This window comes from Candida metapsilosis (assembly GCF_017655625.1).
Source record: "Candida metapsilosis strain BP57 chromosome Unknown scaffold7, whole genome shotgun sequence".
NCBI classification, from domain to species: domain Eukaryota; kingdom Fungi; phylum Ascomycota; class Pichiomycetes; order Serinales; family Debaryomycetaceae; genus Lodderomyces; species Lodderomyces metapsilosis.
Window position 1 is genome coordinate 2,055,849 of NW_027138165.1, and position 21,199 is coordinate 2,077,047.

A 21,199-nucleotide genomic window follows, 5' to 3' on the forward strand; every position below is an offset into this window, starting at 1 on the left:
CACCATTGGTTCTAGTCTCTTTTACTCAGATATCATCCATTGCCGCTTAGAAGATGTCTTTACAACAGAAAGGTGGATTGTTAGATCAAATCCTATTAGAAGATATAGCCAGATGTTGTCCTCATCAGTTTCTCGCCTTCCATCAGTGTATGTCCTTACCCCAACCTGATCCAGAACATTGCCTAAAGCAACAAGTTGAACTAACACAGTGTATTAGAACTTCAGTTCCATCGTTCCAAAAGATTCAAGGCGAATGTTCAGGTAAGTTGCAAGCTTACGAAGCATGCTTAAAAATGAACAAGAACCAAACGCTGAAATGTACGCATGAGCTAGAGGATTTGAGGAATTGTGCATTTGGATCTATAAACAAATAGAGGATAGTAATAGAGTGTATATATTAAGAACGATACTTTGGTTTCAAGTTCTCAATCCTTATTTTGGATAAAAAGTTTTTAGTCAACTCTTTCAACTCTGCAGAACGGTCATGAGTCTCTTCAATCTCGTGTTTGTGATGCAACATCTCATGTTCAATATCCTCCTTGTGTTTTATCTTTGTATCAGGATCATCCTTGGCATGGTATTGGTTCCAATGATGCTCTTCATATTCACTTTCGAAATCCAAATGGTGGCCTTGTCCATATCCGAAATCAGGTAATTCACCTCCACTGGTGTGAAATTTGACCCATTCATCTCTACTTATAACTCCATTCTTATCAGTGTCAAACAACTTGAAAATTGTTTCAACAACCATGTTTTGCACTTCAGGTGTCACTTTTCGAGAATTCTCACCCATGCCTGATCCATCACCAATAATTACTTCATGTTTCATTCCGTAAAGGTTGAGTATATCACTTCTGTCCCATTGGCCTGCCCCTTTCAAATCATGCAAAGTGAAAAATGTTTGAGCATCATATTCGGCAATGTTGTGTTCCTCCATCATATGCCAATCTTGCCATCTCAAATGTGATGGTTTTTGCTTTAGCACACTTTGTGAGTGATCTCCGTGGGCTGTGGCTGTAAATGAATAGGCCAATAGGGCCACTGTCGTAGTTAGAAACTTCATTGGTGAAGAAAGAAGTGGACTGAAAAATGTGTTTCAAAAGAACACAAAAATTTATGAACGACCCTCGCACCATCAAACTCACCCACTGCATGACTGAGTACAAGAATCCCAACTTACCCAACAAGTCCTCTGAAGCAAGACAGGGTAGGGATAACCAGCGATACAATGAAGAGACTGGCGCTAGAATTGTAGCTGGATGCATATGCTTGAATGAAACCAAGGATAAAGTGATTATGATCTCGTCTTCAAAGCACAAGGACCGCTGGATAGTCCCTAAAGGTGGTAATGAATTAGATGAACTGGAGTTGGAAACTGCAGTGAGGGAAACTTGGGAAGAGGCAGGTGTCGAAGGGATAATTGTTAAAAAATTACCTGTGGTGTTGGATTCACGGGGTCAAAAAGCTCCCGTCATCAAGGGTGACTTTGACTCAGAGCATATACCAAAAAGTGAATTCCACTTTTTTGAACTACAAGTTGATCAATTGAGTACAACGTGGCCAGAGATGAAGAAGCGTGAGAGGAGATGGTGTACTTATTCAGAGGCGAAGCATGAATTGCTCAAACTGAAACGTCCTGAATTGGTAGATGCGTTGAACCTGAGCTCGATACAGAAGGACGCTGAGGTTAAGAATGTTGATGAATATTGATTAAATCTTTCTATTTAAATAGCCCACTCATAAGATTGGCCATTAAACCACCTTGGTTGTTTGAATTACCAATGTTTAGATTGAAATATAATTTGCCCAAGTATTCTACCGGTGCTAAAATCTCTCCCTTTTGCAATTCTGGTTTGTAATGATCGTACAATTTACGATACTTTTGACTGTTTGTTTGAGGATCCTTTTGCAATACTTCGACTAATAATTGGACAAAATTGAGCAATGGTTTAGTTTTGGAATATCTTATATCTCCAATTGATTCAGTCTCTATATCAATACTTTTGAGGAACAATGTTTGTGCTTCTTGTACAAATTTGATATTTTTCAAGTACGCATAATTCAACACAGGTCTAGCTAAAAGTGCTCCTGGGTCAATATTTGGATTAGCTTTTGCTGTTTCAACAAGGAAATTCACATAGATTGGAATAGATTCAAAAGTACCCAAAACCAAGTGCAATTCAGCCACGGCAAAGAGTTTCACTTTTTGCTCATATTCGATATGGTCCTCTCCTGCTGCTTGTAGAAGCTTGGATCCGAATAAATGATGCAAGTCGTTATCGCCAAAGTTCTTACAACCTTCTGATTTCTGTGACCACGTTATGCTAGCCTTTGCTAAATCATTGAGCAGGGGATCACTGTTGGGCAAGTTTGAAATTAACTCAATTAACTTGAGTTTGGCATCTTTGTTCGTGACCTTCAATTCTTCTTCTTCGTAGATTTGTATAATATAATTAATCAAGTCGGAAGCTGATGCATACTCCTTGTTTTGAATTAATATGTTGGCACCTTGATACAAAAGGTCTCTGGCTTCTGGATACTGTTTTGCTTTGACATATCTGTTGGTAATTGTTCTCAATGTTTGATGAGCTTCGTAAAAAGATCCGGAGTCAATCTTGGATTGAAACCTTTGAATAGTTTTTGAAAGCCTGTCGGACATGATGTGCTGGAAGAAGAACGTTGATGAATTGTCGTGGAAGTGGTTTTCACTTTTTTTCTTTTCGAAAATCATTTGGTAGCAACCACTTTCTGCATCAATGTTCTATCTTCATTTTGCCACCAAATCCATTTGTAGCCCAAGAGGTTGTTAGTGTAGTGGATCTCCTTGCATATTTTGATAATTTCAGCAACGACTTCCAAATTTGTAGCCATGTGATTCACTCTAATAACAGCAATCTTGTTATTGTTGTTAGGAATATTATCTTTTAACAGAAACCACAATTGGTCAAGATTTATAGTCTCCATTTCCAACAGCACTAATGTGGATATGTTGTCTTGAATTAATTGTGATAATAAGTTACAGACAACTCTTCCGGGGGAGTGTCGTTTGTAGTACTTTAAATCTGTAACGTTTTTAGTTAATGGTCCCTTGATTGTATCGTAAAAGGAGAAGAAGTTTGATCTTCGAATGCAACAAATTGATTTAAACGTCAACTTTTTTAGCTTAAATGCGGGGAGAACAGTTTCAGGTGGTCTACTCCTCATTCCATTCTTGGTGACACATAAGCTCAACTCTGTCACCGATGAAGGAAGTTTGTATACTATACTGAGCAAATCATTCAAGGAGGTGCTAATTGAAACTGATACTAATGTGGAAAACATTTCGGTCTGTTGGATAATAGCCTTTGTTGGCTGAACAAAGTAGACTGATTTGATCTTACAGTTAACCCCTGTCTCGGCTAATTTATGTAAACTCTTTGAACTTGTTGCAGTGGTGGCTTTTCCAAGTACAAGTGGCGCCAACAAGAATAAAACATAGTAGTGATCATAGTATAGTTGTTTGCAGGTGTACAAAATTGAAAGAATATATGTGTACTTGCTGTCTATCTTCCATCTTTCGAATAAGATTCTGGATATGGCATGGTGTGGAAGGTCAAGTAGTGAAGGCATTTGATGCTGTTGTTGGAAATTGTTATGTTGCAAAAGAAAATAAAATTCTTAAGTGAATCCCTACAGTGGCGAAAACGAAAAGGTAAGAGTTGTGGAGTGTCTAATGTCTGAGCTGCTATCTTGTCAAACTTGTGCCACTAGTGTATCAGTGTATTGTACAAGCAAAGCATCTTCGTACCTGCCTACAACATTTTCATCCGTGACGATATAGTGTTTGCACATTTTACACTCTGATCCGTCCATACTAATGTAGCTTTTTTAGAGAAGAAGTCTTAGATGCCCTACTCTTTGGTGCGCCCCGGAAGTAGCAGGATCGGTTGCGAAGTGTATGGTAGCGCACCTTTTTCTAAAAAAAATGTCTCGCCTATCAAAGTTGTGGAAAAACGAACCGATCACATTGAACATCATCCTCCACAAGTCAATCACAATGAAGGTATCAATTAGACTATTAAAGCACACAATAAAGTTCGTTGGAGGACCACATCCCGTTCCAAGTATGTTAATAGAATCTGTTACCATTCCATCTTTTTCCTAGTTTATACTAACCACTTTTTCTTTTTTACAGAACCTCATCCAGCAGGCCCACATCCACTTGCTCCAAAGGGAGTGGTACCCGGCTCAGTCGGTGTATCGTCAAACGGATCTCAATCTAGAAGTTTCCACCACAATAGTCCCGTTGAACCACAGAATGGAGAGTACTTTTCCAGAAGTGAATTACCAAAGAGATTTAGATATCCAGCTGTAAAAGATTGGGAGATTGATCAAGTAAGCAGCGGAGGTGCCGAAGTTGTCTTTTAAAAGGCGGGGGAAGCTTATAAAAGTATGGTGTGTAGATGTATAAAATAGATGATGTGTTTAAGTACTGAGCAATTGAGGCTAGGTGAATTGCTTTGGGTAATGGCTGGGAGAAATGACTGGTCCCATACTTGTAGTATCATCTCTACTTCCTCATCTCTTCTGGTGGTAAAATTTCTGCTGCACTGGTGATTCAATTCGTCTTGTCTTGTTCAGTGGAAACGCCGCAACTGCTAAAACTGCCAAAGCAGACAAAAAAAAAAAAAATTGCCACTAGATTTCTTTTATTCCAGCACACTCAATCAAGCCAAACATGAATCACGATCCATACCAATGGGGTAGACCCTCGAATGAGACCTACGGAGCTTACAATTACAACATTGCAAACGCCAACAATGAGGAATTTAAAGACTATAATCACCACGTCCACCAATTTCCCAAAATGAATACTCAACAACCTATAATCACGGGTACGTCTGTTATAGCTTCCAAATTTGCCAATGGTATCATTATGGCTGCTGACCATGTTGGATCTTATGGGTCATTGTTGCGTTTCAACAATATAGAGAGATTGATTAAAGTGGGACTGGAAACTGTTGTTGGTATATCAGGAGATATCTCTGATTTCCAATATATATCAAGGATCTTGGATGAGTTAGAAATAGATGAAGAGGTTTATGATAATGATGGTGGCAGTTACTTGAGGGCACCTAATGTACATGCATATTTGTCGAGAGTTATGTACAACAGAAGGTCTAAAATGGATCCATTGTGGAACAGTATTGTTGTTGGTGGGTTTGACGATGAAAGAAGACCATTTTTGAAATATGTTGATTTGTTAGGAGTCACTTATCATGCATCAACTATTGCCACTGGTTTTGGATCGCACTTGGCTATCCCATTGTTGAGAGATTTAATACCGGAAGATAAAGACTATATCAAGGTTAATGAAGACCAAGTCAGGAAAGTTGTTGAAGATTCTATGAGAGTGTTGTTTTATAGAGATGCAAGATCAGGGGAAGTTTACTCGTATGTTGTGATTAAATTGGATGAAGAGTCAGGAGAAGTGAAATTTGAATTTGTCAAGGATGCTAAAGTGGAGAATCAAAGCTGGAGGTTTGCAAAGGATATTAGGGGGTATGCTAGTAAACAGCAGTAGAAATAGGTCTATGGAAAGGAGTTTACATTAAGTCTACTTGTAGAATGGGAAAGCTTTCTCTTCGATTACAGTTGTGCTAAGAGGAACAGTCTTGACCCTTGTCACAGCAAATGAACTTTGTTCTTCTGTGTGTATGTAATTCTCTTTGCCTTGACTTCTACATTGGTGTATTGAACCCTGTTGGTTGTTGATTTAGTCTCCACATTTTCTTGTGTGAATTTCTTTTTTTTTTTTATCTCGTTTGGAGTTCCCCATCATCAAAACACACTTTTCAATAGACATAGACATCAGCAGTTCTTGTTACAGTCAGATGTCATTTGAAATAACGTTCTTAGGTGCTAGTGGTGGTCCTTTAGAAGGCAACACCTGCTCGCTACTACTCAAATCTACCAACATTACCTATTCTGAGCTTTTGGAATTGGGACAAGATGCAAGTAGCAATCCTCATACATACAAGACAAATACTGAGGAGTTGCTATGCGTAGATGCTGGGTCAGGTATGGGCAAACTCACAGAAATTATACATCAAGAAAGTAAGTTTCATCATTCGGCGTGTAACTTGTTAAAGTACTATTTCGATTCAGAACCTATTGATTATTATTACCACAAAAGTATCAAGCGTATTGAACCATTTGTCAATTTCAATGAATACAACACTATTACATATTCCAAACTTTTATTCAACAAGTTGAACAACTTTCTAATAACTCATCCTCATTTAGATCATGTGTCTTCGTTGGTTATAAACTCTGCTGGATTCACATCAAATAATCCACCAAAGCAAGTTTATGGGTCGAAATATACAATCAAGTCACTTCAGCTGCATTATTTTAACGGGGTGGTGTGGCCGAATATGCCAAGTTTTGATATTCTTAAATTGGTGCCGTTGGAGTTTCAAGTGGTGCATAGGATTGGAGATTATAATGTGCAAATGTTTCCCTTGAGTCATGGAGAGTTGAACTTGATTGAGAGTAAAGAAGGTGGTGGGAGACATTCAAGTGTGACGACAATCCCAGCTGGAGTTAATCAAGATCATTATACAATGTCCACACATCGAAAGAGTACGGACCCTGATGAACATCATTACCAATCTACATCCTTCTTGATATCCAGAAACGATGCATATTTACTTGTATTTGGTGATTTTGAAAGTGATTTAGTTAGCAAACTACAACGTAATTTAACCATTTGGAAAACAGTGGCTCCATTGGTACTAGAGCATAAATTGAAAGGAGTGGTGCTTGAATGTTCAAATGCTCGTGAGACGGATCCTAATAAATTGTATGGGCATTTAACTCCCAAATACGTCATTTATGAACTTAAACAGTTGCAACAGGAATGTAAATCACTCGGAAGTGGAGAGGCGCCATTAAAGGAACTCAATGTTATTATAAATCATGTTAAGGAACCAATACTATCGAATATTCGCGAGATCACTGATCCACGAAAACATATCCTACAAGAATTGAACAAGTATAATGAAGAGGAGAAGTTGGGATGTCACATATCTATGGCTTTAAGTGGAACTACTATAGTACTATAATAATAAAAGAAAGGTGCATTTTTACTCTATTATATAACTTTCTGAAATGACATTGGCGTGTAAATCAAATGGCAATGACTTTTCATCATCATCGTTGGAAACGACATCAATGACAGACACACCTCCCAACGACACATCACTATCAACCAAATCGATATTGTTTATATCAAATTGAACTTCCAATGGGAACAACGACTCTTCATCGCCACTTTCAACTGGCACAGTAAACTCAAATGAACCTTGAGGGTCATCGAGTGCGATTGATCCAATATTGAACACAATTCCCGTTTGGTCTAAAATATCATACGATATAGCATCGTTACCTTCTTGTAATACAACATCATGACTTACAATTGGGATCAACACTTTAACATTTTCAACCTTGAAAGCATCATTTGGATGTGATGAAGTGAAATCTGATGTCAATTCATACTCTAGCGTAACTTGAGCCGTTGAATTATCATCGATATTAACCCACGCAGTAATCAAGATTGGAATTGAAGTCACATCATCTTGTTTACCAACATATCTCCATCTCAATACACCCAAAGCTTGATCATTGGATGGGAACGTCTTTGATTTATCCTTGACGCTTAATATACTTTGATTTTGAAACAAGTTTCGATCGACATTTGGATGGGTCTTGTATTGTTTCTTGTCGGCTTTATCACTAATCTTCAACAAAATCTTGGCGTTGGCTAATGCTTGATCGTTGATTCTCAATTGTAAATCTCCTTTAACTTCAGATGAAAGGACAGAACCTTCACGAGATAAACGAGCATTGACTTTTTCATTAACTGTAATGAGGACTCCATTGTTGGGTACTTTTGGAGCTTGTGGACCAGGTGAAGCTGTTTTGGATTGTGGAGCTGGTGATTGATATGGCGTAGATGGTTTGGCAAATGCCGGTTGGTTACTCAACAAGGGCTCATTAACAGGTGCAATTGGCTTGGTGCTCTTTTTACCCAATTGTAGTCCACCACCTCTTGGTCTTGAACTGAATGTGGACTTGGTTTCCTTTTGAGTTTCAATAGGCAATGGAGGTTGGTAAACTGGTTGAGTTGTAGGTTGATTCATGCCAAAAGATGAAGCACCACCGCCTCCACCAAATCCTCTTCCCAAGTCATCATTGTTTCTATTAGCCAACTCTCTTCTTTGAATCTCTTTAGCTCTTCTTTTCCTCTCTTCAGCGGCTTCAAATTCCTTATTTCTTTCAATAATCTCTTGAATCTTCTCCTCATGAGAATGCATCTCCAAAAACGTTTGCACTTGACTAATAGTCAAATTTTCCTTATACCCCATATTAATAATCTCATCAAATGCATCAATGATATCAAAAGCCGAATCGAAAATCTCTCGTTCATCAACATTACGCAACAAATTCGACACTGCCGAAGCAAAAAGATGCAACGTATCGATATCTTGCAAAATGTTTGATGTCTTGTTTGATATCAAGACAATGTAAAACTCTTCCAATGGTTGATACACATATCTAACATTTTCATCTTCAACTGTTGTATGTTGACTTGATGAATTGGAAATCAAACTGGGGAAATTGGCCAAGAGGGCAGTGATTCTGTCTTTAGGGATGTCTCTGAATTGTCTCGATAAGAGTGGCTTACCACCACGGGTACAAATTGAAGCTGCTAAGACGACCATTGGATTGATGGCTAAATGGATATGTTGTGATTGAAATCTGTTGCTCAGGCGATCGTTGGAAAAAAAAAACTTTGGTACGTGTTTGAAAAATGGAAGGTCGTGTAAGTTGGGAGAATTTAGTGAAAAATGCGACACGACAATGGGGGACCTTTTTTGAGTAGGAATATTATTCACCTTTTTTGCAGCAATACAACTACGCCTTGTAGACTTTGGGAACGTCTGGCTTTACATCTTGTAACTGGGTTGTTGAAGAGAGGGGGATACTTGGCTTTACCTTGCCTTACACTTTTAATAATATTAAAGTGCACATTTTGCAACAATTTAGAGACAAAAATACTTACAGCTTTAAAGGAACAAGAGAAATCATTTCTTACTCTATTTAGCATATTTCTTCCAGGAATGTAAAGTCAAGCTTACACTGAGGGTAAAGTTAGTAAAGTTTCATAACAACACCTTCCAAGTACATACCAATAATTCAGGAGTTATCAACTCTTTAAACATTTTCAATTTATCATCTACACTGCTTTTTATAAACTCCTCAAGACTAGTCACCTTCAAAACTTCCATAGCTTGGAAATACGTTAATCCACACTCACACAACAACACACACAGTTGATCTTCCAAATCAAAAGACTCATCAATTAACTGTGGTGGCTCCAGGTCAATAATCTCCAAACACCAAAGCAACACATCTTCCTTGGACACAAACAAAAGCTTGATATTTAAAGCAAGACAAATTAGTTGCAACTTTTTCAATTTGAAACCAGCGCAAGTGACAAATGATGGGCTGTTGACAATTGCAACAATGTACAACTTGTGGAAATGTTGCTTAATGGTTAAAATTTCCTGCATGATGAGAAATTCGGTTGATTTTCCATCACTTTGGATTAGCAAATCAGCTGGGGTTGTATAGATTGCTGAAGTTGTGTTTATTACGATATCGACAGAATGAGAAAACTTGGCTTCAATTACGTGAAGCTTTTCACTTAGGGATTTGGCAGTTGGGTAATCTTTGTTCCAGAATGATTGAGATAATGCAATGTATTGATTTGATGGGAATTGGTACTCCTTTGTGGATTCTGAGAAGGATGAGTCGAAAAAGATACTATACTGCGGAGCTCTCGATTCTTTAGATGTGTCTTCTGCTTCCTCTTTGACTTCCACGACATCTTTCTCTTGTTTGGTTTTAGGATGTAAGAACAGTAACAATGCCAATTCTTGTGGTATATCAATCACTTTTGTATCCAACTTGCGTTTCTTTGAAGCCACTAGTTTCACTAATGCGTCAGTGTCATCATGATATGTTGCGAAGTTTGTTGCTCCGTTGTCGACTTCGATTTGGGTGGTTGTTTGTTCTTGCAATTGGGGGTAATCCAAGATAATATCCTCAGTAACACAAGGATCCAACTTGATATCATTAATAGTCAAGGGGACTGATTTTGCATCCATTTTTGACTCAATCTGTTCCACAAGGAAATGACTTTGCAAGGTGTTGATATTAGCAGTAATTGGTTTCCATTCCATTTCAACAATCAATTGATACTTGTTCAAGTGCCAAGACTTGGCAGGAAAGTGAGTCTTAATGTATGACTCGAGAATAGACTCTGAAGACTTGTCTTCCTGCTTGTAGGGTGTTGCAGTTGGTTGCACCATGTATTTTCTACTATGAGTGATTTCACGCTCGAATAGAAACATGTTTAAATCGTGTGTGTCGTAGCTATGGGTTAAATCAGGACTTTTCCAGGTTTCAAAACTGAGCTCAGATAGGTTGTCCTGTTTGATTGGAGCAATGGATGGAACATCAAGTCCAATGGAGTACTTGCTGACTAGGTTATGTTGTTTTGGAAGAAGTGCTGCTGGATTACATTGTAATTCCGGTAGCTTGGAGTCAAGCTCTTCCTCAAATACATCAAACAAAGAAACTCTGTCATTGTACTCCCAGTGAGGTAAGCTTGCCTCTTCAGGAACATGTGGTGGTTGCAAGATTATTGGCACTGGAACAATAACTGGGTGTAACACTGGTTTAAGCTTCACTTGTTCGTTCTTACCTTCTTTGTCAATGAGATATTCCAAAACAGGCTCTTCTAAGAATCCAAAGGATCTATGAGGCATTGGTTGTTTATCAAACAGTGGCACTGACACAAACTGATACACCTGACTCAACGTAACTTCCTCAAGTAAATCATCCCACAGCTTTGCAACATCACCCAATTCAACATCCACAACCACATAATACTTTTCAGCAACAATAACAGAGTCATATTTTGGATGAAGAGCAACTTCATTGGAAGTATGTTTCAATTGACGAACAAGTAATTGTGACACCTGCTTATTGACTTTGACGACTTCGTAATTGAACTTGGGTATGGTATTGTTGACCTCTGGTAATGGCCATTCATCAGTGTTTAGTGCCTGTGAGACAAAATCAATGAACTTGGGTGGTGGTTGAACCATTGTGTTTTGATTTGATTATGTGTGGTGGTTGAAACTTTACAACCAAAATAGAAACTTTGCCTAAAGCAAATTGATCTCTGGATGCATTTTTCCGCGCTTTTGGCTTTCCTATATCAAAATGTCCTTGGTGTTAGTGAAGGGGTTCTATGATGTTGATGCAACTCTCTCTCACTCAAGAGGCCACTTGGTTTCAGTGTTTCATCTAAAGGGTTAAAAAATATGGCTGCACGTGCACGTGCAAGTACAAAACAATTGAGTGTCGGTAGCGTGAGGAAAATCAAACATTCTTGACACTATTGGCACCCTTTTGCTTAATCCGAGGTTGTTTTTAGGCTTTTATACATTATCAACTAAAACTTTTACCAATCAAAAAAATTGTCTTCTGATAATTCCAATATGAAACTAGAAATTATACATGTAAGAGGACAAAATGTGTGTGTGGGGGGAGGGGAGGGGAGATAAGGTACGTCTAGGAACATATCGGAATTAATGTGAAGCGGATAAAAGTATAACTTTATTCTCAGGGGTGTGTGGTGTGTGGCATGGTTATGAATGTAGTTTCAGTACAGAACGGAGAAAGCAAAAAAGGGTTTTTAGACTGTCAAACCTAAATGGTTTCAGCGTTTGGTGTGTATTTGTTATTCCTAAATCAGTCTAAAGTATAAACAAACTTTTTAATACTCTAATTCACTTTCTTAGAACACCTTTCTCTCTTGACTTCCTCGATTAATCTACTGGAGAAAATACAATACAATGTAGTCAGACGAGTTACTTACAACACATGCAAATCAATGTTGATCACAGTTCTCTCCCTCTCCCTCTCTCCCTCTCTCCCTCTCTTTCACTCTCTTTGTTGTTTCCTTCCACTTTTGTCGAAACATCAAATCTGCAGCTGCACGCCCCTCATGAATAAAAAAAAAGGGTAGTGTACTTGTTGCTAAATCCTTTCTTTCACAACATTGTGTCTATATACAGGAAATTGTAGGGCAAAAAAAAAGGTACAACATTACACAATAATATCTTCACTCTCTCTTCCTATGATGTAATAACTTCTTTTTGGTGGTGGTGCAATGCATTAAACGCCAACCAGGACATGACTTACACGAGAGTAGAAAAAGCACGAGCTTTTCTTTCTACGTATATGTGACTGACTGCTTCACACTGATGCCGCATACATGATGTGGCTACTATTACCGTTTAGTTATGCTCTCTATACTAAATCACTGACCAAAAATTTATTATTTCATAAACAGTGTCGTATAAAATATCACTTGACGATTGTTTATAACATCTCGTCTGTTTCTGAAATATAAACAAATAAGACAATAAAGGCAATTATTCTTGTCATACATATGAGTATGTTTGTTTGTTTGTTTATTGGTCGATCATTGGGAGAACAATACGGCACGAAATGTTTTTTTTATTGACTCCTTTTTAATATCAAAGGGGTAATAACTATGGGAAACAATAGGGAATGTTGAAGAAAAAAATGACAATAGGATTTACCCTCTCATGCATGAACAACATGAGAGAATTTTTTTTATTGTTTAATTTTTTATTTTCTCTAGTTGAGGTTTCAGGGGGACATTTTTTTTTAAACGCCAGAAAAGCAAAAGAAAAAAGTATTCATGCATCATCACTTAAAAACAGACATCGAACGAGATTATATAAATTGACATAATTTTTCTCTCCCCTTAAAAAAAAAGAAACCTATCTTAATCTTTCTTCCTCTTTGATTCCAATTACAACTTTATTCCACACTCCTTTTATATCCCCACCACCACCCCACACACATTCATATAACTTTATTCACTCATTTTATTATGACTACTTCTTTACCATCAAGCATTTTATTTGATAGTGCAGCTACATCTGATGTATCTACAGTCACTCCTTCATTATCTAACCTACATATGGCCTCAGATGTACACAACTATGCCAACGAAGGAGGCTCAGTACAAACAATAAGCGCATCATCAAAAGCGTCATCAGAGTCAGAGTCGGATTCACCATCGTCATCGTCATCGGTTACTGGTTTACTTTTTGCTAGTGAATCATCAGAATTGACTCAGACAGGATCATTTGCCGCTAGTTCAGATGTGAAAACTTTAAGCATTTCATCAAGTAGCACCAAAGGGGGCTCCTCATCCTCCTCCTCGTCGTCGTCGTCGGAAGGATCCCTTGATAACGCAAATGGTGTTGGTAGTGTTGTACAGTCGATGAAGGGAAGTACTAAATGCTTGCTCATGTTTTCAATATTTACAGTTGCATCAATGGTTGTTTCGCTTTGAGAGAAGCACGTTTCAAAAAGGAGTGGTTTTATTTTTATGAGTTTTTTAGGATACCCCCGAGCCCAAGCATATTTAATGACTAAACTTCATTTCGTTAATTAATTAGATTACTATTACCTTTTAGACAAAGAAAATAAACGATTAAGTTGATAAAAGAATGTAGATGTGTGGATAGTTTTCGTTGGTGATGTTAATATGGGATCGGCTGCTCGGTGATAAACTCGGTTGGAACCGAAACGCAGAGCTCAACCCCATTCTTGTTTTCGCAACTCTAAACTTTTCCACATGAAGCTCATTGGGCAAACACTGCCGAAGAGCTATTGCATCTATACGTATTTTGAAACAGGGCTGCTCCTGGTAAACTTTTTCCTTTTTCCTTTTTGTTTTTTTGTTTTTTTTAATGCTGCAGCATCCATAGGGATCGTTTTTTTATCGGACAGTGGCGCGGGATTAGTCAGCCTTAAGCTCGTGCATAAGGCGCAAATAAAATATTCAATCGACCTAAAGCCCCACTCATAACACTTATCTATCGAGGAGTGGTGGTGTGATGGTGTATCGAATCCCTTTCCTCGGTAACAGATCTGCCTCGGACAGTCGTCGACCACTGTGGCTTTGTTAAAGAGAAACGCAAAAACAAATCTAGGAAAAAGATTTTTCCCGCTTGCGGGTTAATCAATTTGGAAGTAGCCGCAAAAAACAAAAAGAAAAAGAAATGATATGAATCATCTCAATAAATAATATTTTAAATCTCTTTCATATTAGTCAGCCAAACGTTTCTCGTAGTTGTGGAGACTACTACTCATTTGTTAAAGGCATAAAAAGGATACTACTTTAAGCCAGCGTTTATCTTATCATGACTACTTCAGACGATAGCCTGTCAAAACGCAGTGTAGTCGAATCAATGGAGGCACACGAAACGATAGAACCATACGATGTTCATGCATTACACTCCACCCATACGCAAGCTTCACAAAACTCAGAGCAAACTTCACGGCTAACGAGGTATAGGACAGGCCATTCTGAACTATCACGAATAATCAGCGGTATACGAGATGATCAACAGATAGATGAACAAGAAGACAAGAGTTATAAAGAACGTGGTGATGCAGACTTTATAATAGCCCAGGAGCTTGAACGAGCGATTACTCGAAACGTAAGTCGACCTCAGAGCCCTGACCTTGAAGAACAAGAATCTGCTCTTGAAAGCATAACTGAGGAAATGGACAGCGAAGTTGATGATTACCCTGTCGATGGAGGTTTTGCTTGGGTGATGTCTATATGTGCCATGTTGGCTTCATTTGCCACATGGGGTGCCAATGCTGGGTACGGTGTTTTTTTAAACTATTATTTAAACTCGGGTACTTTTCCTGAGGCTACTGAGTATGACTTTGCATTGATTGGTGGTATTGTTGTTTTTTGTGCCAATTTCCTTTCGCCGTATAGTGCGATACTAAACAAGGTTCTTGGATTAAAAGTGACGTTTGCGTTGGGGCTTGCATTTCAAACGCTAGGATGGATCGCTGCTTCGTTTGCAACAAAAGTGTGGCATCTATATTTATCACAGGGAGTTTCAGTGGGGATCTCATTTTCACTTATATTTATTCCGGCAACTTTGGCATTGCCAACGTGGTTTGTTGAGAAGAAGGCTACGTCAATGGGGATCTGTGTTAGTGGTGCTGGTTTGGGTGGTTTGATCTTTTCACTTAGTGTTAATAAGGTGATTCAGGATACTGGAGATCAACGATGGGCGTTACGAATGGTTGGATTTGTTACGTTGTTTGCCGTCGCTGTGACTATTGTGTTAATGAGGCCGAGAAGATCAGTACATTCACCACCACCAATGAAGCAGAGACTAACTCGTGTGTACATCAAGGAAACTTGTAAGATCATTTTTGATGTTCGAGTGGTGAAGAATTATGGTATTCAGGTTGTTGCCGTTTGGTTCGCTATTGCATTAATTGGATACACATTGATGTTGTTTTCTGTATCTTCATATTCCACATCAATTGGATTATCACACCAACAAGGGTCCTCACTAACGGCAATTATGAATGCTGCTCAAGTTGTGGGAAGACCATGTATGGGACTAGTTGCTGATCGAATTGGTCGTGCCAATTTCACTGCCATTATTTGTTTAATCATTTCGATTCTATTGTACGCCTTCTGGATCAATGCCAAGACGTATGCAGAAATGATTGGATTTTCAGCCGTTATTGGTCTCATTGTTGGTGTTGGTTCATCATTAGCGCAGCCATTGGCGGCTGATGTTCTCCTAGGCCATTTAGATCAATTGCCAGCTGCATGGTCATCGATTAATATCTTTGTTTCTTTCTTTTGCCTCGTTGCAGAAGTGATTGCCTTGGCGTTGGTGGTGAAAGGAGCTTCTAATCCATACTTACATACACAAATCTTTGCCGGAACTTGTTTCTTTGCATGTTTTTTGATCATGTTGGTTCTTCGTGAACATTTGGTTTCAAAGAGTTTGAGATTAAGGTATGAGACGGCAAAGGTGAAGTTGGAGCTGATCAATGGTGTTCAGACTAAATCGGGGTACTTGAAAACGGGTGAAGAGAAAGAAGTTGATGAAGGGGAGGTGGAAGTTTTATTAGCTAGAGTTGAGCGGTATGAGAATTTGCTTAGAAGGTCGGTGTTTGCGTATTTTGGTAGAGTTGTATATCCAATTAAGGTATAATGAATTTATGATCTCAATCTATGATGCAGTCAGCTACGTAGCCGTATCAAATACCGAAGGAAGGAATAGGCGATAATCTATAAAACCTTAAATGGGATGGAAAGTATTGCGACTCAAGGAACCCATAAATCCTCAAAGTACTACAGCTACACATAGTGCTCATTGGGGATAGTAAATGGTATATCAAATCAGGAGGATCACGGTGTGCACACTTTAGCCGATGGGAGGGGATCCTTCCTTCTATAGATTTTTCTTGAATGCTGTATCATCTAATATCTAAGCGCGGGTTTAGTTTTGCATATGAAACCCCATTTGGATCCCCTAATCATCCATTCGAAATCCCTTTCACATATTCATATCTTACGTATTTAAATCCACTCAAAAGCATATAACACCGTATATACGAAAGTTCATCTCGGGTTTATAATCCGCTCGGAATTAAATTCGACAAATGAGATACAAAAAAGAAATTCTTGGAAAAACGTTTTCCCGCTTATGTCAAGTCGAAGTATTTTGCCGCAAAATCTAAAAATAAAAGAAGAAAAAAAAGTCACGATGTTTGGCCTGAATGTAAATATACTTTTTTTTTTTTCTTCTTCTTTACAGTATCAAACTTGGTACCAACAAGGTTATAGAAGTTCTTCTCAGGAACTATACTGTCTTTGATTTACACGAAACATTTAATTATTCACTTAATCACGACACAGTTATCGAACCATGGAGCCTACTTCAGATGACAATCTGTCAAGGCACAGTGTAGTTGACTCATTGGAGGCTCACAATGAGATAGAGCCATATCATGTCCATACATTGCATTCCACCCAGTCACAGACATCCAAAGCTTCAGATCAATCAAAATTATCGAGGTACAGGACGGGTCAATCAGAGTTGTCGCGAATAATCACTGGTATACGAGACGACCAACAACTAGATGAAGAAGAAGATAAAGGGTATAGGGAGCGTGGTGATGCTGATTTTATAATGGCTCAGGAATTAGATCGAGCGATCACTAGGAACATGAGTCGAGTACAAGGTACAGATATAGAAGGATCCTCCCATGAGAGTCCAATAGAGAAAAAGGAAGGTGAAGTTGATGATTACCCTGTGGATGGGAAGTTTGCGTGGGTGATGGCTATATGTGCCATGTTGGCTTCGTTTGTTACATGGGGTGCCAATGCTGGGTACGGTGTCTTTATGAACTTTTATATCAATTCAGGCACCTTCCCCGAGGCTACTAAGTATGACTTTGCCTTGATTGGTAGTCTCGTTATGTTTCTCGCCAATTTCCTCTCCCCATACAGTTCAATTTTACTAAAAGTTCTTGGTTTGAAGACGATATTCGCAATAGGACTCGCATTTCAAACGCTTGGCTGGATTGCTGCCTCTTTTGCTACAAAAGTGTGGCATTTGTATCTATCACAAGGACTTGCAGTGGGGATCTCATTCTCATTCATATTCATTCCTGCAACATTGGCATTACCAACTTGGTTTGTTAGGAGGAAAGCTGCATCGATGGGAATTTGTGTTGCTGGTACTGGATTAGGTGGGTTGATTTTCTCACTTAGTGTGAATAAAACAATCCAAGATACTGGTAATCAGAGATGGGCTTTGAGGATGGTTGGGTTTGTTACGTTGTTTGTAGTTGCTGTGATTGTTATATTAATGAGACCTCGCAAAACTTACCCTCCTCAACCCTCACTAAAGCAAAGATTAACACGTACATATATTACAGAAACCGTCAAAGTCATTTTCGACTTTAAAGTGGCCAGGTTATTTGGTATTCAAGTTGTCGCGGTTTGGTTTGCTCTTGCATTGATTGGATATTCGTTAATGTTGTTTACTATGTCGTCATATGCTACTTCAATTGGATTGTCACATCAACAAGGTTCTGCATTAACTGCAGTTATGAATGCAGCTCAGCTTGTGGGGAGACCGCTTTTGGGATTTGGAGCTGATAGAATTGGGCGGTCAAATTTTACAGCCATTATTTCCTTGGTAATTGCAATACTCTTGTATGCATATTGGATTAATGCAAAGACGTATGGATCATTGATGGGTTTTGCAGTTCTCATTGGTCTTGTTATCGGACTTGGGTCAACAATGGCGCAACCTTTGGCTGCTGATGTTCTAATGGGAAATTTAGAACAGTTGCCTGCTGGTTGGTCATTTATCAATATTTTTGTTTCATTCTTTTGTCTTGTTGCAGAGGTGATTGCATTGGCTTTGGTGGTGAAGGGAGCTTCCAATCCATATTTGCACACGCAAATCTTTTCTGGAACTTGTTTTATAGCATGTTGTTTGGTAATGTTAGTCCTTAGAGAGCATTTAGCGTCCAAGGTTTTACGCTTACGTTATGAGACTGCAAAGGTGAAGTTGGAACAAAATAAATACAATGAAGACGATGATGAAGAGGTTCTATTAGAAAGAGTTGAACGGTATGAGTATTTGTTGAGAAGATCGGTAATTGCATACCTTAGTAGAGTTGTATACCCAATAAAGGTGTAGTTTGTTTCTTAATGTGTATTATTTTTTGCTATTAGACTGGTTCCAGTAATAAAAATACACGATAAATTCTTAAAACCTCTAATATACATAAAGCCTCGTAAACCACGGATACTTCTTTCCCATTTGTCTTCCTCCCTTAACGGTTAGATTTAGCAACTCTCTCCAATTCATCCTTCTTCTTGATAGCATAAGAAGTAGAAGAACCTTTAGCAGCATTGATCAATTCTTCAGCCAAACATTCAGCAATGGTCTTGATGTTTCTGAATGAAGCTTCTCTAGCACCAATAGTGATCAAAGCAATAGCTTGGTTGACTCTTCTCAATGGAGCAACATCAACAGCTTGTCTTCTAACGGCACCTGAAGAACCGATTCTGGTGGAATCTTCTCTGGCTCCTGAGTTGATAATAGCATCAACAACAACTTGGATTGGGTTTTGTTCAGTCAAAACGTGAATGATTTCCAAAGCGTGTTGAACGATTCTAACAGCCTTCAATTTCTTACCGTTGTTTCTACCGTTCATCATCAATGAGTTGGTCAATCTTTCAACAATAGGACATTGAGCCTTTCTGAATCTCTTGGTGGCGTATTTACCAGCAGTGTGTGGAACAAAGACTGGTTGACCAACTTGAATGTAATCAACTAATGAAACATCTTTGATTTCAATATCTTGGAATGACCATTTGTTGAATAATTTAACTTCACGTTGAGCTTCTTGAACATCAAGTGGGATTGGAGTGGCCAAGTTGACAATGGCTAATTCTTCTTGGACAACTGGTTGTTGTTCTTCAACTTCAAATTGTTCTTCAACGTCAGACATGATGTATGGATTAGTTAGTTGTAGATGTTGTTTACTGTCCAAAGCTTTTAGAAGAAAATTTCAATATCTTTGATTAAAAGATTTCAGTTTGGGCTTTTTTTTCGTAAGTTACAAAGATGAACCGAGCAGAAAAAAAAAAAGTTTGTTTAGAGTGTGGATCATGTGCGTAAGACTGTGTTAGGGCTAACACCCTAATAGATATTTTTGGAGCTACCAATTTATGAAATGTGCAGCACGAAAGTATTCCTTCAAATCAGTACTACATTAATTCGTCCTATCCAAGAGTTATAGTATAAAATTAAATTGTAAATCGGATGATACGAAGTACAGTCTTTTTCTTTCATACCTGCGCGACATAATCTAAGACGACATAAATTTTCATACCAATGCGACATGAGGATTTGGTACAACGCAACAACCTTGTCAAACATATCATAAGCATTCTTGTGAACACTGGTAAATGGTAATCAATGGGGTGGTGTCCAAGATTGAAGCTGATGTTTTCAATGCTCTGATAGACTCCAAAGCTGTTGCAGAATCCAATCCTCTAGTGGGATCTTAAGGAAGCTTCTGCGATGGAAACTCTCTTTCTCTCACCAGAGAACACCCCTGGCAAAATTGTTACCAACGTTGGTGCTTTTTTATGTGTAACAACCCGTAAGCAGCCATATACACATCAGCCATATGCTAGGCATATTTTTTTCTATCAACTTCTCCTCTATCTTGCGGCGTTCTTATCGTGGTTGCAAACTGAAAATCTTTTTCGCAACCTTTTAAAGTGGGTATCCAAAAACAGACACCTGTATGAGTAGCCTTCAGTGTGAGAAAGCACTTCTCAGTATCGAATCTGACTATACCAGCAGTAACATTACAGGATAAAGATTTATAAAGATTTACATGCCTGAAACAGGCTTCTTCAAGCTACCAGAGACTATTATTCTTAAAGCTAGAGCTCATTTATTGTCCAATTTCAAAGAGCTGTGTTTATTAATGTTTATGAGTATTGGTACAGGTTTCACTTCACTTGACATTACCCAACTTGGCACACCCTATACAACTTAATGCAAACCCAAGGCCACCCACAATAGATATACCAATAGCTAGGTACCAACGTGCTGATGTAGACCCAGTTTCGCCACGAGTGTTTACCCAGTAAGCTGCTGCAAGACCCGCCGCGGTTAGCATCATTCCACCGACTGTGGTGGCCATAAACGAAGCCCACCAAACTCTGCTCTCTACAGTTTTTGGAGATATCAGATCATTTTCTATGTTAAGCTCCTTGACTGAATGACGATTTTCAGCGTGGTTGATGAACAAGTCCGTATTTGTATACAATACAATGAAGGTGGTTGTGATTAGCACTGCCGTGCCCGTCATGAACTTGACAAATTTGAGAAGATGAGTCAGTTGTTGTTCGTGGTCATTCATTGAGGTACTAGCAGTTAGAGGATATTCTATAGATGTCCAAAAGTATACATATATATCATTTGATTACTTCGTCTAAACCACTTTGTTGACATTCGGCTTTTTTTTTTTGCTTTATCATTATACGACGTGCATAAACCTAGAACGATGGAAACACAGACAATTTGGGACAACTATAGGCACCAGGTTGGTGCCGTACAAGGGGAATGGGAGAGTTACAAGAAAATCGTTTTGTTCACACAGGTGAATT

General features: G+C 38.5%; 15 protein-coding genes across 15 annotated transcripts; 8 read left to right on the plus strand and 7 right to left on the minus strand. All coding sequences in view use genetic code 12, as the record gives it.

The window, feature by feature from the left end:
* Positions 1-53: 53 nt before the first annotated feature.
* On the plus strand, positions 54-374 carry I9W82_005466 (uncharacterized protein; the record flags this gene model as incomplete). The annotated part of the gene is made up of 1 exon (XM_067694645.1): positions 54-374. The coding sequence occupies one exon, from the start codon at positions 54-56 to the stop codon at positions 372-374; it is 321 nt and encodes a 106-aa protein (XP_067546946.1).
* A 23-nt stretch (positions 375-397) lies between these two features.
* I9W82_005467 (uncharacterized protein) lies at positions 398-1,063 on the minus strand (the record flags this gene model as incomplete). The annotated part of the gene is made up of 1 exon (XM_067694646.1): positions 398-1,063. One exon carries the CDS (start codon positions 1,061-1,063, stop codon positions 398-400), a length of 666 nt encoding a protein of 221 aa, XP_067546947.1.
* An 89-nt stretch (positions 1,064-1,152) lies between these two features.
* I9W82_005468 (polyphosphatase) lies at positions 1,153-1,710 on the plus strand (the record flags this gene model as incomplete). The annotated part of the gene is made up of 1 exon (XM_067694647.1): positions 1,153-1,710. One exon carries the CDS (start codon positions 1,153-1,155, stop codon positions 1,708-1,710), a length of 558 nt encoding a protein of 185 aa, XP_067546948.1.
* Positions 1,711-1,720: 10 nt separating this feature from the next.
* On the minus strand, positions 1,721-2,659 carry I9W82_005469 (uncharacterized protein; the record flags this gene model as incomplete). Its single annotated transcript, XM_067694648.1, has 1 exon — positions 1,721-2,659. One exon carries the CDS (start codon positions 2,657-2,659, stop codon positions 1,721-1,723), a length of 939 nt encoding a protein of 312 aa, XP_067546949.1.
* A 68-nt stretch (positions 2,660-2,727) lies between these two features.
* Positions 2,728-3,609, minus strand: I9W82_005470 (uncharacterized protein; the record flags this gene model as incomplete). Its single annotated transcript, XM_067694650.1, has 1 exon — positions 2,728-3,609. One exon carries the CDS (start codon positions 3,607-3,609, stop codon positions 2,728-2,730), a length of 882 nt encoding a protein of 293 aa, XP_067546950.1.
* Positions 3,610-4,036: 427 nt separating this feature from the next.
* On the plus strand, positions 4,037-4,407 carry I9W82_005471 (mitochondrial 37S ribosomal protein YMR31; the record flags this gene model as incomplete). Its single annotated transcript, XM_067694651.1, has 2 exons — positions 4,037-4,103; positions 4,175-4,407. The coding sequence occupies 2 exons, from the start codon at positions 4,037-4,039 to the stop codon at positions 4,405-4,407; spliced, it is 300 nt and encodes a 99-aa protein (XP_067546951.1).
* Positions 4,408-4,717: 310 nt separating this feature from the next.
* On the plus strand, positions 4,718-5,563 carry I9W82_005472 (proteasome core particle subunit beta 7; the record flags this gene model as incomplete). Its single annotated transcript, XM_067694652.1, has 1 exon — positions 4,718-5,563. The coding sequence occupies one exon, from the start codon at positions 4,718-4,720 to the stop codon at positions 5,561-5,563; it is 846 nt and encodes a 281-aa protein (XP_067546952.1).
* Positions 5,564-5,873: 310 nt separating this feature from the next.
* PDE1 (3',5'-cyclic-nucleotide phosphodiesterase PDE1) lies at positions 5,874-7,106 on the plus strand (the record flags this gene model as incomplete). Its single annotated transcript, XM_067694653.1, has 1 exon — positions 5,874-7,106. One exon carries the CDS (start codon positions 5,874-5,876, stop codon positions 7,104-7,106), a length of 1,233 nt encoding a protein of 410 aa, XP_067546953.1.
* Positions 7,107-7,127: 21 nt separating this feature from the next.
* RET2 (coatomer subunit delta) lies at positions 7,128-8,765 on the minus strand (the record flags this gene model as incomplete). Its single annotated transcript, XM_067694654.1, has 1 exon — positions 7,128-8,765. The coding sequence occupies one exon, from the start codon at positions 8,763-8,765 to the stop codon at positions 7,128-7,130; it is 1,638 nt and encodes a 545-aa protein (XP_067546954.1).
* Positions 8,766-9,206: 441 nt separating this feature from the next.
* Positions 9,207-11,219, minus strand: I9W82_005475 (uncharacterized protein; the record flags this gene model as incomplete). The annotated part of the gene is made up of 1 exon (XM_067694655.1): positions 9,207-11,219. One exon carries the CDS (start codon positions 11,217-11,219, stop codon positions 9,207-9,209), a length of 2,013 nt encoding a protein of 670 aa, XP_067546955.1.
* Positions 11,220-13,042: 1,823 nt separating this feature from the next.
* FAV2 (Fav2p) lies at positions 13,043-13,510 on the plus strand (the record flags this gene model as incomplete). Its single annotated transcript, XM_067694656.1, has 1 exon — positions 13,043-13,510. One exon carries the CDS (start codon positions 13,043-13,045, stop codon positions 13,508-13,510), a length of 468 nt encoding a protein of 155 aa, XP_067546956.1.
* Positions 13,511-14,363: 853 nt separating this feature from the next.
* I9W82_005477 (uncharacterized protein) lies at positions 14,364-16,202 on the plus strand (the record flags this gene model as incomplete). The annotated part of the gene is made up of 1 exon (XM_067694657.1): positions 14,364-16,202. The coding sequence occupies one exon, from the start codon at positions 14,364-14,366 to the stop codon at positions 16,200-16,202; it is 1,839 nt and encodes a 612-aa protein (XP_067546957.1).
* Positions 16,203-16,919: 717 nt separating this feature from the next.
* I9W82_005478 (MCT family MFS transporter) lies at positions 16,920-18,707 on the plus strand (the record flags this gene model as incomplete). Its single annotated transcript, XM_067694658.1, has 1 exon — positions 16,920-18,707. One exon carries the CDS (start codon positions 16,920-16,922, stop codon positions 18,705-18,707), a length of 1,788 nt encoding a protein of 595 aa, XP_067546958.1.
* A 136-nt stretch (positions 18,708-18,843) lies between these two features.
* On the minus strand, positions 18,844-19,524 carry RPS5 (40S ribosomal protein uS7; the record flags this gene model as incomplete). The annotated part of the gene is made up of 1 exon (XM_067694659.1): positions 18,844-19,524. The coding sequence occupies one exon, from the start codon at positions 19,522-19,524 to the stop codon at positions 18,844-18,846; it is 681 nt and encodes a 226-aa protein (XP_067546959.1).
* A 1,020-nt stretch (positions 19,525-20,544) lies between these two features.
* On the minus strand, positions 20,545-20,952 carry I9W82_005480 (uncharacterized protein; the record flags this gene model as incomplete). The annotated part of the gene is made up of 1 exon (XM_067694661.1): positions 20,545-20,952. One exon carries the CDS (start codon positions 20,950-20,952, stop codon positions 20,545-20,547), a length of 408 nt encoding a protein of 135 aa, XP_067546960.1.
* Between the last annotated feature and the right edge of the window lie 247 nt (positions 20,953-21,199).